Below are 13,160 nucleotides of genomic sequence, written 5' to 3' on the forward strand. Positions count from 1 at the left end.
GCCTTCGGTCATAGGGAAAGAGTGGGGCTGGTTGCCCAGGCTGGAGGGGGCAAAGGTGAGTGACCCTAATTTCCCTGTTTCAGGTGCCCATTCCTGCACAGGACCACAGGGGACACTGAGCGCAGGTACCACCTGCGTTACTACAAAACTGGAATCTGCATCCACGAGACAGACTCAAAAGGCAACTGCACCAAAAACGGCCTGCACTGCGCTTTTGCCCACGGGCCCCATGACCTCCGCTCCCCTGTCTACGACATCAGGTGGGCTGGATGCCGCGCTGGGCTGATGGCTGTGGGCCGGGGTGGGGGCCTGGCTGCTGACACGGTGAGTACTGCAGGTGGAGTGCAGGGCTGGCACTCTGGCTCCTTCCCCCTCATGCCCCTTCCCCGCTCTCTCTGTCTTCTCCTCTCCTCCCAGGGAGCTCCAGGCGATGGAGGCCTTGCAGAACGGCCAGACCACAGTAGAAGGCAGCATAGAGGGTCAGTCGGCTGGGGCCGCAAGCCACGCCATGATAGAAAAAATCCTCAGTGAGGAGCCGCGGTGGCAAGGTAAGGGTGGCCACACAGATGGCCAGGCCCCCTCCTGCCACACGTCTGTCCCCACCCCTCTCCAGGCTATAGCTGCCCTCAGGACTTGACTCACCACCATCTACTACCTCCTCCAACCTCAGCCACCCCCTCTGCCGGAAGGGGCTTGCCCCCTCATCCCACCTTCCATCCACAGCCCCGTCGTTCAGGGGCACTTCTAGGGGAGTTTCCCCAGACACATCTTGCCCTGCTCCCATTACTCCAGGTGCTCCCCAAATCCGCCGGGGACTTGCATACATACAAACATACCTGCGCACGTCTATAACTACATGTACATGTGTTCTCGGACTTCCTAAGAGTGCCCTTTTTACCCTGTGAGCTGTGAGTGTCTCCGGTGAAGGACGGTGTCCACCTTACCTCTCTCCTGGGCATTGGCCCATGAAGAGATGGCTCTGCTCCTACCGCTCACGGAAGCCTCAACTCCTGGACCCCTTCCCAGTGGCTCTCCTCCTCCCCCTACCCCACCCACCTAACCCCTGCCTCTGGCCCCTGTGCAGAGACGGCATATGTGCTGGGCAACTATAAGACGGAGCCGTGCAAGAAGCCCCCACGGCTGTGCCGCCAGGGTTACGCCTGTCCCTACTACCACAACAGCAAGGACCGGCGGCGGAGCCCCCGGAAACACAAGTACAGGTCCTTTGGCCCAGGCTGGCCAGCCGAGGGAGGGAGGGGCGGCAGGGGTGAGGTCCCAGCTGGGCGGCTTCCACTGTGCTCTCCGGGAGGCCGGCCCTGGGGATTATAGCATGGCCCAGGTACCAGGGAGTGGGGGTGGGAGATAGTCAGGATGGCTGAACGATGGGACCTGCCAGGACCCTCCTCTGGCATGAGATGAGGATCTTGGGTCCGACTGTCTCAGACCCCTTCAGTTCTGACCCAGAGGGGGAGCTGCTGGGGCCAAGCCCTGGTGTAGAAAATGTGGTGGCTATAGCTCCGCTCCCCTCGGGCTGCACAGTGCTGTGGGAGGACCTGGCTGAGGGAGTGGGACAATGTCCTTGGTGATGCAGCCAAGCTGAGCCAGAGCAGCAGAGCCCAGCTTCTGGCCCTGTGAGGCAGGGACACCAGAGAGGGGCCCTAAACAGGGATCTAGTTGGCATCCCCAGACCCTAACCTCCCCTCCTGCATCCATCTGACCCACCCTCTCGTTGGACCAGGTCGTCTCCATGTCCGAACGTAAAACACGGGGATGAGTGGGGAGATCCCGGCAAGTGTGAGAATGGAGACGCCTGCCAGTACTGCCACACCCGCACGGAACAGCAGTTCCATCCGGAGGTGGGCTGGGAGCAGGGGCTGGCGCCCTTTGAGGGATGTGGGTGGCTTAACATAGCCTCTTGGAGAGCAAGGAGAAAGGAAAGGAGGGTCTGGGCAGATGCTGGCAGAGCCCACCCTGATTCCATGCTGCAAGAGGGTTTTGTAGCCACAGGCTCCCCAATAGGCAGTGCCTAAAGGGGTCCCGAGCCTTAATTTGGCATCTTTTCTAGTTCCGAGCCCACACTCACCAAGTAGCCCTCTGCTCCCAGTTTCCCCCAGGCCTCCTGACAGGGAGGCATGGACAGGGCCATCCTGGGCTTTGCACCATTCATGGTGGTTACAATCCAGTGACATCCAGACATAAAAAGTGAGAAAGCCCCTAATAGTTGTCCTGTCCCAGGCCAGACTTAGGGTGCCGGCAGCCTTCCTGGCACAGTTTCCCAGCCCACTGACCCCACGGTGTGGCCCTGAGCCGTGTCAGGGTGCCGAGATCTTGTAGAGAGGCACACACTGTCCCTTCCCCAGTTCCAGAGAGGCCAGGACACACCAAGGTAGACACACAGACAGAGACTATCTTATGCGAGCTGCAAACAAGACAGCGGGGAGGGAAGTCAGACCCAACATGGATCCCTCCGAGTGTGCTCTGGGGGGGGCAGGTGCTGCCTATGATCTTGGCTCCCTGAGTGCCCAGAGGCACATTCGGAGGTCACCACCCTGGCTGACACCCTGAGTGCGGAGCAGCATGGAGGAGATCCCTTTGAGAGCTAGTTGGACCTTTGCCCCCAGCAGGGAGGGTGTCCTTGGCATGGGGACTACTGTGTCTGCTTTAGGAGTAAGAAGTTGGTAGGGAGAGACTTAGGGAAGTGGCGTGGAATAGGGAGGAGAAAGAAGAGATTAGAAAGCTAACGCACCCATGCTGAAGGCCCCCATGCCAGCCTGTCCCTCTCTGCCCAAGCCTGACCTGCCTCTACTCTGCTCTGTCCTTCCAGATCTATAAATCCACCAAGTGCAACGATATGCAGCAGTCGGGCAGCTGTCCACGGGGACCGTTCTGCGCCTTCGCCCACGTAGAACGTATGCTGAGCCCATTGCCCTGAGGCAGTGCCTTCTGTACCCTCCCCCCCCCCCCCCCCGCTTAGGATCAGTCGGGCAATGGACCCTCATTTCAGCCCACAGTGGGCCCTGTCCCCACTGGAAGTCCCATTTCCCCCTCACCTCCCCGGAGCTGGCCTCAAAGCCCTGGAGTTTCCATGGTCGTCAGACAGAGAGCAAGTCCTGCCCCGTCAGGCAAGGGAAGGCACCCTCCCAGAGCCCACTGGGCAGATCCCAGGGGCCACGCCGTGCCACACCCACGGCAGACATCACTAATTGAACTTGACACTCCGTCTTGCTGAGTCCTGCTGAGCACAGAGCTGGCCAATCAAAATATAATGCAACCCCTTTATATTATATTAGATATCCTAGTAACTACATTTTTAAAAAAGCAACAGAAACAGGCTAAATTACTTTTAACAATCTATTTTTACTTAATCCAATATGAAACAGTATCATTTCAAAAATAATCTATATAAACAATCATCAAGACATTTTACTTTCTTTTTTTCAAACTGTTGTTGAAATCTGGTGTGTATTTGAATAGCTGCTGCACAATTCAGTTCAGAACAGCCATATTCTGAGTGTGCACCAGCCATGTGTCACTTGTGGCCACCGAGTGGGACAGCGCAGCCTGACTGTCCACGTTGCACTCCAGGCCACCACTGCCGATCTCAGACGGAGCTCAAGTTGCAACCTGTGTCCACCCCGAGCCACTGCTCTGGCTCAGGCCTTCTCTCTGGGATTAGAATGAAAAGTACCCTGAGGGTCCTGGGAGGGGACAGCATGTTATCGGCACAGAGGTGGTCCCCAGCCCTGGGCACTGGAACCACTGAAGGAGGCAACACAGAGAAGCCATTGATGGCCTTGGAGTCTCAAAGCCCAACTCTTCTGTTTCCTAGCTTTGCCCCCTTGGGAGATTTCCCTTGCCTCTCTCAGCCTCAGTTTTCCTTATCTATAAAATGGAGACCATGATGGTACTTACATTCTCCAGTCACTGTGGAGATTCACAGTGAATACAAATTGCCTGGCACCTAGGAAGTGCTCAGTGTACGATAGTAATAGAAAGAAGGTGGGAACCTTGCCTTTATGTACAGGAGGGATGCGTGGTCTCCTTTGAAAGAGACCCAGATGTATTTGTGGCTCAGGTGCCTGCTGACACCCTGCCCCTGTCTCTTGCAGAGCCACCCCTCAGTGATGACCTACAGCCTTCCTCAGCTGTGTCCAGCCCCACCCAGCCAGGTCCCGTCTTATACATGCCATCTGCTGCCGGAGACTCGGTGCCCGTGAGCCCCTCCAGTCCGCATGCCCCTGACCTCAGCGCCGTACGTGTCTGTCCAGGGGCTGGGTGGGCACCATGCCTACCCAGGAGCCAACACCTGCCTCTCATGTCCCCGACCCCCATCCTGTGGTTGGGGAGGAAGCCCTGGTATCTGGCCTTGGAAAAGGCCCTGGTTCTGCCCTTTCAGCCCCAGGGTTCTTCTGTCAAAAGCTGATGGCAGGTGGGGGGTGGTGTCCCTGTAGCCTGTGTTGGTCAGTCTGGGGTGAGCTGGTAGAAGGGACAAAGCTCTCTGTCACCACACATACACACACACACACACACACACACACACACACACACACTTCCCTCACGAGGTTCTGGGTCCCCTGGGTGGATTTTGCTGCCCATTGGCAGATGAAAATGGAACTGAGCCCCATGCTGAAGAAGCCATCTCTGCAGGGCTTGGAAGGTAGACAGTGCCCCCGCCTGCGTTTTGCCCACCAGCCCACTCCCTTCCATCTCTGCAGCTCCTCTGTAGAAACAGCAGTCTAGGCAGCCCATCCAACCTCTGTAGCTCCCCTCCAGCCTCCATCAGGAAGCCCCCAAGCCTAGAAGGCATCGTCTTCCCTGGGGAGTCTGGCCTCGCCCCTGGCAGCTATAAGAAGGCTCCGGGCTTTGAGAGGGAAGACCAGGTGGGGGCCGAGTTCCTGAAAAACTTCAAATGCCAGGTAAGGGATGTGAGGGGCAGCCCAGTGAGGTTAGCCTTCTGCACAGGGGCCTGTCCTAGGAAGCCTGTCCTCACCTCTTGAAGGCTGAGCAGAGTAAGGCCGTCCCATTTTACAGATGAAGACAGGAAGGCTGGAGAGGCCCAGAACCTCACCAGTGTCACTGAGCCACGGCAGGGATTCCTGAGCCCGCATCCAGTCTTTTCTGTGCCCTGTGCTGCCTGGATGGAGTGGCAGGGCCCTGGGGAGCAGGACAGAGGGGTCCCTAATGAGCTTACCTGAGGCTTGGAGTCACCTGGGAGGAGAGGAGCAACCCCCTGGTTCCTAGGGTAGGGAAAGGAGTAGGGGTGCGGAGGGAGAGCAGGGTGCATGTGTGTGAAGGGCGATTGCATGACAGGCGTCTGCCGCTTCCCTGGGCCCTAGTGCCTGCAGCCTCAGTGAGCCATGGCTTAGGAGGACTCCTGGACTCTCCTTTACGCTGCTTTCATCTCGTTTTCCCTGACCTTTCTCTCTCAGGCCAAGTTAAAACCCCACTCGCTAGAGCCCAGGAGTCAAGAGCAACCTCTGCTTCAGCCCAAACAGGTACTGAGCTCTCAGCCTCCTCCTGGCCCCTGGCACCTGCTGTGCACAGGCCAGGCCCGGAACCCCCGGAGGCTGCAGGGATGGGAGGTACTGCTTTCTCCATAAGCCGAGGGCAGGACTAAGGAGGGGCCCCAGCCCCAAACCCAGAAAGGGTAGGATCCCCCCACCTTCTGGACTCACTCATCAGTGAGTAAAACAATCATTGAGTGTGTACAGTGTGCCAGGCACTGGACTACTTCTCCCTCCCCTAGCAGGACTTTAGAGGTGAGTGGACCCTGAAGCCTCCAAAGCAGCCCCTCCAACTCCAGCCTCTCAACAAAGTGTCAAGTGGGGGGGACCACATATAGCTAGGAAGGCAACCAGACAAAGGCTGGGTGCCCCACATCTTCTGCCCCACCCAGCCCCTGGCCAATGACTTGGGCGGGCATCCCATTGCCTTTCCTCACTCTCTCGTTGCAGGACGTGCTGGGCATCCTCCCTGTGGGCAGCCCCCTGACCTCAAGCATCTCTTCTAGTATCACCTCCAGCCTGGCAGCTACTCCCCCTAGCCCCGCTGGCACCAGCAGCATCCCTGGCATGAATGCAAATGCTCTGCCCTTCTACCCCACCAGCGACACGGTAGAGTCGGTCATAGGTAATTAGGCCATTTCCATTGCCAAGTCCAAGACTGGGTCTGGAGTCAGAGATACGAGGTCTCCGGAGTGAGACTCAAACCAGCATACTGGTCACTTTAGACATCTAAGTAGGGGGAGTCAGAGGATGGGCACTCTGGGCCTTTGAGTTAAAGGGAAAATGAGCCCAGGGTATAGGGCCGAGACTAGCCCTTATAGCAAATTAGAGATGCCTTGTCCCCTGGACAAGTGCAATCTCATTCCATGATATATGTCATTCAGCCCCCACTCATTCTCTCACTAGGTTTCCTTGTGCAGTGAACAACCTGCACAACTGTCCTTACAGTTCCCGGTCATTGGAGGTCACGGCTGTTGTCTTTCAGCAGTCATTTATGGGGCCACTTTGTGCCAGGTCCCATTGTAGGCATGTGGTTACAGACATGAAGACACGCTGTTCTTGCCTTCAAGGAGGGATAGTGTTCCCACCCTCCCAGTCCAGTTCAGCAGAGGGCAGTGGACATTTTCGAGCACCTACCATGCATTAGCCACCGAGGGCCGAGACGAACATGCTTTCAGTGAGCTCCGGAGGGAGACATACAAACTGTATCATCAGGAGACAAGACCTCTGTCAGAGGCAGAAACCCTGGATTGGGACTCGATTCTCTCTGGGGTTATCAAAGAAGGCTTCGGAAAAGAGAGCCATTTGAGCTGGACTTGGCTAGGCAGACAGTGTGGGGGGTCAGTGTGACAGAGGATCAGCCCAATCACGGGCCGAGGCTTGAGAGAGGACAGGTCCATGTGGGACCTGAGCATGAAGATAAGACGGGGACAGGAGGTAGTAGAGTGCGGGTGGGTCCAAGAGGTGAGGCCTGGAACCTCGGGGTATGTGATCCCTCGGGAGGCTGGGAGCTCACACCCTGATCGCTCTGTCCTAGAGTCTGCCCTGGATGACCTGGACTTGAATGAGTTTGGGGTGGCCGCCCTAGAGAAGACTTTCGACAACAGCACAGTAGCCCACCCCGGCAGCATCACAATTGGTACTGGGCTGTGGGGGGGCAGGGGGCATGGGAGGGTCCTGGGGTCCCCACTTGGTGTGGCGCCACACGGCGGCCTGCCCTCACTCGGCCCGCCCTCCTGGCCTCTCTTGCAGGCGGCAGTTTGCTGCAGAGCTCTGCCCCCGTGAACATCCCCGGCTCCTTGGGCAGCCCCGCCTCCTTCCACTCCGCATCCCCGTCCCCTCCTGTTAGCCTCTCCTCACATTTCCTGCAGCAGCCCCAGGGCCACCTGAGTCAGTCAGAAAACACGTTTTTGGGGACCTCAGCACCACATGGATCTCTGGGTAAGAAGGGCTGTGGCTCCCTGAGACCTGGGGCAGGACCTGGGCTTTCGGAAAGTGCCTTTGGCCGCTGCGTACACGGCTAGAGGTAGTGCCGCGTGGAGGTTAGAGCAGGAGCCCTGGCCTTGGAGGAGAGTCGGTTCCCTGTTCTGTGACTCCCCTAGCTGTGTGATCCTGGACAAGTCACTTAGCCTTAGTTTCTTCTGCTGTAAAATGGGTAGAACGGCAGCACCCACCTCGTTAGGTAGTGGTGAGGCTTAAACAAAGTAACTGGAGGGAAGCACTAGGGACAGGGTCAGTGCACACTGACAAGCAGTGGCCTCAGGGCCACCAGGGCCTAGTTCTGCTCTTCATGCCCGTGTGGCAGTTCTGCCCAGGCCCCCGGAGCTCCCGGAGGATGGAGCCCTAGTCTCCAGGGGAGGCAGAGGTGACAGACATTAGGTCACAACAGCCAGGTTCATAGGAGGCCCAGGGAGAGGTCTGAACAGGCTCAGCCCAGGCTCAGGGTGGCCTTCCCGCTCCAGGCCTGAACACAAGCAGAAGGGTGTGGACAGGGGGTTCTGGAAGGCACATTGAGGCATAGTGGTGAGAAGTGTGGCGTGCTCTGCTACCACACACAGGGTCCTCGTCCCCTTGTGCAGGGGGTGGGGGGCTGGTTTGACTATTTGCTGAGGTAACAGACGTAAAACACAGCACAGTGCCCAACCCACTGCCTCTCCAGCAACAACAGCTGCTACTCTCACTTCCCCGCCCCCAGCAGCTATTCAAGGAGCTCAGAAATACCCTCCCCAAGGGTCCTGGGCATCCTGGTCACACTGAGCCACCGAGCCGCGCTTTGACTTTCTGACCAGGTTTGGGACCTTCCCTGTGTCACTCTGAGGTCAGGGCAGCGCACTGATGTCTTAGCACCTTGCCAGTTGTGAAGCTGTTTGTCCTGTCCTGGTCTGTGGTGATGCCATCAGCTTCAGATCCGTTGTGTTGTATTTGTCTGACTCATTCCACATTCTGGCGGCATCTTGACTGCAGCCCTACCATGTTTTCCCAAAAATAAGACGGGGTCTTACATTAAGGTTTGCTCCAAAAGATGCATTAGGGCTTATGTTCAGGGGATGTCATCCTGAAAAATCATGCTAGGGCTGATTTTCTGATTAGGTCTTATTTTCGGGGAAACACGGTACTTACTGGCCACAAACCATTCCTTCCCCACGCAGTCATTGAGCACAGTTTTATAGGCACACCGTGGGCTCCACAGTCCTGTGGGCATGGAGCCCTGGGCGGAGGAGGCAGAGGTGACAGACATTAGGTCACACTTAGAGACTGGCACTATTATGTGGAGTCCGAGGGCTGTGGGCTGGGATTCAGAATAATAGGGGGACCTAACCTAGATGTCACCAAGAGGGCCCTCTCTGAGGAAGTGGCTCCTCTCCAAGACAGCCAATGCCACCTGAGTGTGGAGGAGACATGCACGAGCAGAACTTGATGCTGGGATAGTGCGTCGGTGGTGACCCCGAGTTACCGCCTCTGGGACAGGGAAGCCAGGCTCAGGGACAGCCCACCACAGGATCTCCACACAGGAGCCGGCTGTCCTATTGCGGGGGTACTTGTGTTATTGGAGGACAGACTGTGCTAAATCCCTTTGTTTCTGGAACATCCTGGCTGGATTAGTGGGAAAGGAAGCAAGGAAGAAGTCATTAGAATAATATGTGTGGGTAGAATGAGGCCAGAGGTGGATATTGGTTCCCCTCTGGAAGACAGGGATTGCCCTGGGAGCCACAGAGCAGGGACACGTAGTGTTGTTTAAAGGCAAACATCTGTTGGGTGAGTGGGTGGGTGGGCGGGAGGGTGAGCGGCAGCGGCTTACTGGAAGGAGTAGGCACTGGGAGTCTGAGGCCCTTACTGTGTACTGGCTCCATCACTTACTATTGGTATGATTCTTGGTGACATGTTTTATCTTTGTTTCCTTGCCACAAAACAAGGGGGATGGACCCAGGGCTCCCTGAGCTATTCCTGCTCCAGCTATACTGTCACCTAAGGTTCTGGCCTATGTCTTTTCTACTGAACCTCCTCCCTGGCCTCACGTCAGGGCGCAAAGCTCCCCTACACAGACTGCTCTCCCTACAGCACCCTCCATGCCCCCTGTATCACCCTGTGTCCGTGATGGGAACCCCATTTTACAGATGAGGATGCCGAGACTCAGAACTTAAGTGGCAGCTGATAAGTAGCAGGTGGCACTACAGTAGCTCTGACGGAAGTGCAACACCTACACACCCTCTGCCAGGGCTTCCCCGGCTGGGCCTGCACTGCTGGAGCTGTGCACAGCCCCAGGGAGCCCCAGGCAGGGCTGGGCAGGGCCCTCCAGAGCGCTGATGTTCCTCCCCTCCCCGGGGCAGGTCTGAATGGGATGAACAGCAGCATCTGGGAGCACTTCGCCTCTGGAAGTTTCTCCCCAGGCACTTCTCCTGCCTTCCTGTCAGGGCCGGGGGCTGCCGAGCTGGCCCGGCTTCGGCAAGAGCTAGACGAAGCCAATGGCACCATCAAGCAGTGGGAGGAGTCCTGGAAGCAGGCGAAGCAGGTACTGGGCCCCCACGTCCCCCTTCCCCATGCTCTGGAGACGTCCGGTTTGAGCCTATCTTACACAATGGGCATGGGTTGGGGAGGCCAGGGGTCCCAGAGAGAACAGAGCTGAACGTCAATTTTGTTCTCTTTCTACCTGTGGAAAGACTTGCCTTGGCAGTCAGGACGCTGGGTTAACTGGTGTCCCAGACCTGGAGCTCCCTCTGTGGTCTGGTCCCACAGCACCATTTGCCTCTCCCCAAAAGCCCTGACTCTCCAGGGTTCCAGCCTGGGTTCTAGGCTCTGTGCTGGGCCCAGCCTCCTTCCCCGCCCACAAAGGGTCTCTTGCACGTCCTGCAATCTCTTCTCTGCAGGCATCGTCAGCCTCTTCCCTGCCCCTCCCCAGACTGCTGACCCAGCTCCCATCAGACCCAGCCACAGCTACAGTGGCTCATACAGGCTCCCAGAGATACACTCTTGGATGCAGGGGGGGCAGGGGACCATCTTGACCAGATGCTGCATATTGGGCCCACAGGCTTGTGACGCCTGGAAGAAGGAGGCCGAGGAGGCTGGTGAGCGGGCCAGTGCTGCAGGCGCTGAGTGCGAGCTGGCCCGGGAGCAGCGTGACGAGCTGGAGGTGCAGGTGAAGAAGCTACAGGAGGAGCTGGAGCGGCTGCACTCAGGGCCTGACCCGCAGGCCCTGCCCGCCTTCTCAGACCTGGAGGCCCTCTCGCTCTCTACCCTCTACTCCCTCCAAAAGCAGCTGCGGGCCCACCTGGAGCAAGTGGACAAGGTGAGCCCAGGAGGTTGGGGGAGCACTGGGTGGGGATGGACAGTGACTTCAGCCAGTGTTTGGACCCTGGTGGGTCCACACTGCTCCAGGGATGCCTCCCCTCCTTCTGAGAGTCTCTGTCCAGCCCCTAGGCCAACCCAAAATGCTGGCCAGCTGGAGAAGGTCAGTCCTCAGGGAGGTGGATGGTCCGTGCACTTTTGAGAGCAGGCACTGGCCTGAGCTGACCCTCGGGTGCCTGGGCCCTAAGTCATATCCTGATAGCTTCTGTGAGCTCTACCCGGACCAGCAGACATTCCAGGGTGGTTAGGTCCGCAGGGCTACTCTCTGCATTCCTAGGTGCCCTGCTGGGCCCCCAGGGAGAGCCGGGCACAGTGGAAAGAGCATTCTTTCCTTCGCTAGGCCTTTGGCAGCCAGGCCACCCCCCGCGCCTGGGCTCAGACTCCCCCACATTGAGCCCGCAGCCAAAGCTGAAAGCCGAAATAGGAGCCTTGAGGTGATCTGCCTGAATCTAACCCCGCTGTCTCACTTGTCAGCTGGGTCCTGCGGGCTCTGCGCCTCACTTTCCTCTTCCCAAGGGGGCTGAAGTGAGGGATGAGGGAACGCGTCCGACCGAGGGCCAGGGCAGCAACAGAGACCAGGCCAGTGACCACGATGTCACTTTGCCCGCAGGCTGTGTTCCACATGCAGTCGGTGAAATGCCTTAAGTGTCAGGAGCAGAAGCGGGCGGTGCTGCCGTGCCAACATGCCGTGCTGTGCGAGCTCTGTGCCGAGGGCAGTGAGTGCCCCGTCTGCCAGCCAGGCCGGGCCCACTCCCTCCAGTCGTGACCCTGCAGGCCTGGCTCCGGCCTGGCTCAGATCTTCTCACCTAGGACTTTTTAAAGTATATATATGTATGTATGTATGTATGTATGTATGTATGTATATGTATATGATTATGGAAATGTATACATTTCTGTACGTGTGCAGGTATGCGTGGGCGGCCAGTGTGTGAAGTGTCTGTGTGCATATCTGTATATGGATATAGACACACACTTTAAAACAGACTTACCAAGCACTTTTTAAAAGAAGAAACTATTTTGCAGTCCTCCCCCTGCCCACTCCCTACCTTTCCCACTTTCCCCTCTTTTCCCACCCGCCTTTTGGCAGGGAATCTGTTTCTGTCTTTTTTTACGTAGGAACTAACTATTTTTAACTTCTTCCTGGGGCCTGAGCAGGGAAGGGTGGGGAGTTAGAAGGGGCCACGGGGAGAGGACAAGCCTTCCGGGCAGGCCCTGTTCACCCTACCTCCCCAGGCCGGGGTGAGAGCCAGGGGTACGAGGATCTGGGCAGACCTGGTTCCCAGCTGTGAGGCCTGAGGGGGTGTGCTGCGGGTCTAAACCAGCCTAGCTCCTAGGTTTACCAAATGTGTATTCAGTTCAGGGCTGGTAGGCCCAAGCTGCGGGGACAGCTCTGCTCCCCACTCTGGGCCCTTAAAGCCCCTCGAGGGGCAAGGCCCGGGAGTGCTACCCCTCAGGTTCCTGAGGTTGGGGCTCAATCCTTTCCCCTGGGTTTCCAAAGCAGCCTCCCTCGCCCCAGGGCCACCTACCAGGTTGGCATTGCATTCCCCGCCCCCCTTCTGGCACAGCCCCTGTGCTCTCCGCCCCCTCCCTCTGGCAGCTAGCAGGGCAATTGATAGGGAGGAGCTGCGGACGGTGAGGACCAGGGGGTTCAGGCCCTGCCTTCCCTGCCAGGAGGGGCCCCGTATGCATTCCTTGGTGCTCTCTGAGTGCAGCTGACGTCCTGCCCCGTTTGGAGCAGACGCCTGTGTGCATGTGTGTGCGTGCCTGTCCAATGTATAGTGTGTCTTAGCTTCCATTTTAAAAATTGTTCTGTACAGAGAGATGCATAGTGGGTGGGAGGGCAGCGGGCAGAGGGCAGCCACCCCACTCCCAGCCTGGGTGTCTGGGGTGGGAGCAAGAGGGCTGCAAAGGGTCTGGCCCCAGCCTCCCCTCCCTTGGGCTCAGCACGAAAGGGCTTTCAACGAATTAAGTGAAAACTTTTTTTTACAAAAATACAAAAATCAACAAAACTCCAAACCTATTGGAAATAAAATATGAACTTGCAATGGTAGCATGTTTAGATGGGGTGAAGAATGGGGCCCCGGAAGAGGGCCTCTGAACTCTGAGGTGGGCCAGCTCGGCTGTCCCATCCCAGGTGCCAGCCCCACCTGGGCTGGGAGCCCTGCCTCAGCCATGGAAACAGTTTGTGCCCCCACCCCTGTGCTGTGGCCAGGCACTGCAGTGGCCTAGAGGCTCCCTGGGCCCATCCAGGGTCCTAGACAGAGCGCCAGTGCTCTCTGCCCCAGGCCTGCTGTGCTTGATGTGATGAGGGCT

General features: G+C 57.7%; 1 protein-coding gene across 3 annotated transcripts in view; it reads left to right on the forward strand.

Annotated features, from left to right (window-relative positions):
* The window catches only part of UNK (unk zinc finger), a 32,766-nt gene extending 19,870 nt beyond the window's left edge, over positions 1–12,896 (forward strand). Inside the window, exons 3-16 of one of the 3 annotated variants that reach the window (XM_081028679.1) lie at positions 84–260; positions 418–548; positions 1,085–1,214; positions 1,739–1,856; positions 2,825–2,909; positions 4,110–4,252; positions 4,716–4,916; positions 5,430–5,495; positions 5,955–6,129; positions 7,042–7,143; positions 7,257–7,445; positions 9,833–10,014; positions 10,531–10,788; positions 11,458–12,896. In XM_081028679.1, coding sequence (XP_080884805.1) covers positions 84–260; positions 418–548; positions 1,085–1,214; positions 1,739–1,856; positions 2,825–2,909; positions 4,110–4,252; positions 4,716–4,916; positions 5,430–5,495; positions 5,955–6,129; positions 7,042–7,143; positions 7,257–7,445; positions 9,833–10,014; positions 10,531–10,788; positions 11,458–11,613 — 2,113 coding nt within the window. In that variant the 3' untranslated portion in view covers positions 11,614–12,896. Of the gene's footprint in view, positions 1–83; positions 261–417; positions 549–1,084; positions 1,221–1,738; positions 1,857–2,824; positions 2,910–4,109; positions 4,253–4,715; positions 4,917–5,429; positions 5,496–5,954; positions 6,130–7,041; positions 7,144–7,256; positions 7,446–9,832; positions 10,015–10,530; positions 10,789–11,457 lie in introns of all 3 variants that reach the window. The other 2 variants (XM_081028678.1, XM_081028680.1) reach the window with 2 other exon arrangements.
* Positions 12,897–13,160: the final 264 nt, after the last annotated feature.

Source organism: Rhinolophus hipposideros, assembly GCF_964194185.1.
Source record: "Rhinolophus hipposideros genome assembly, chromosome: 20".
In the NCBI taxonomy this organism is placed as follows: domain Eukaryota; kingdom Metazoa; phylum Chordata; class Mammalia; order Chiroptera; family Rhinolophidae; genus Rhinolophus; species Rhinolophus hipposideros.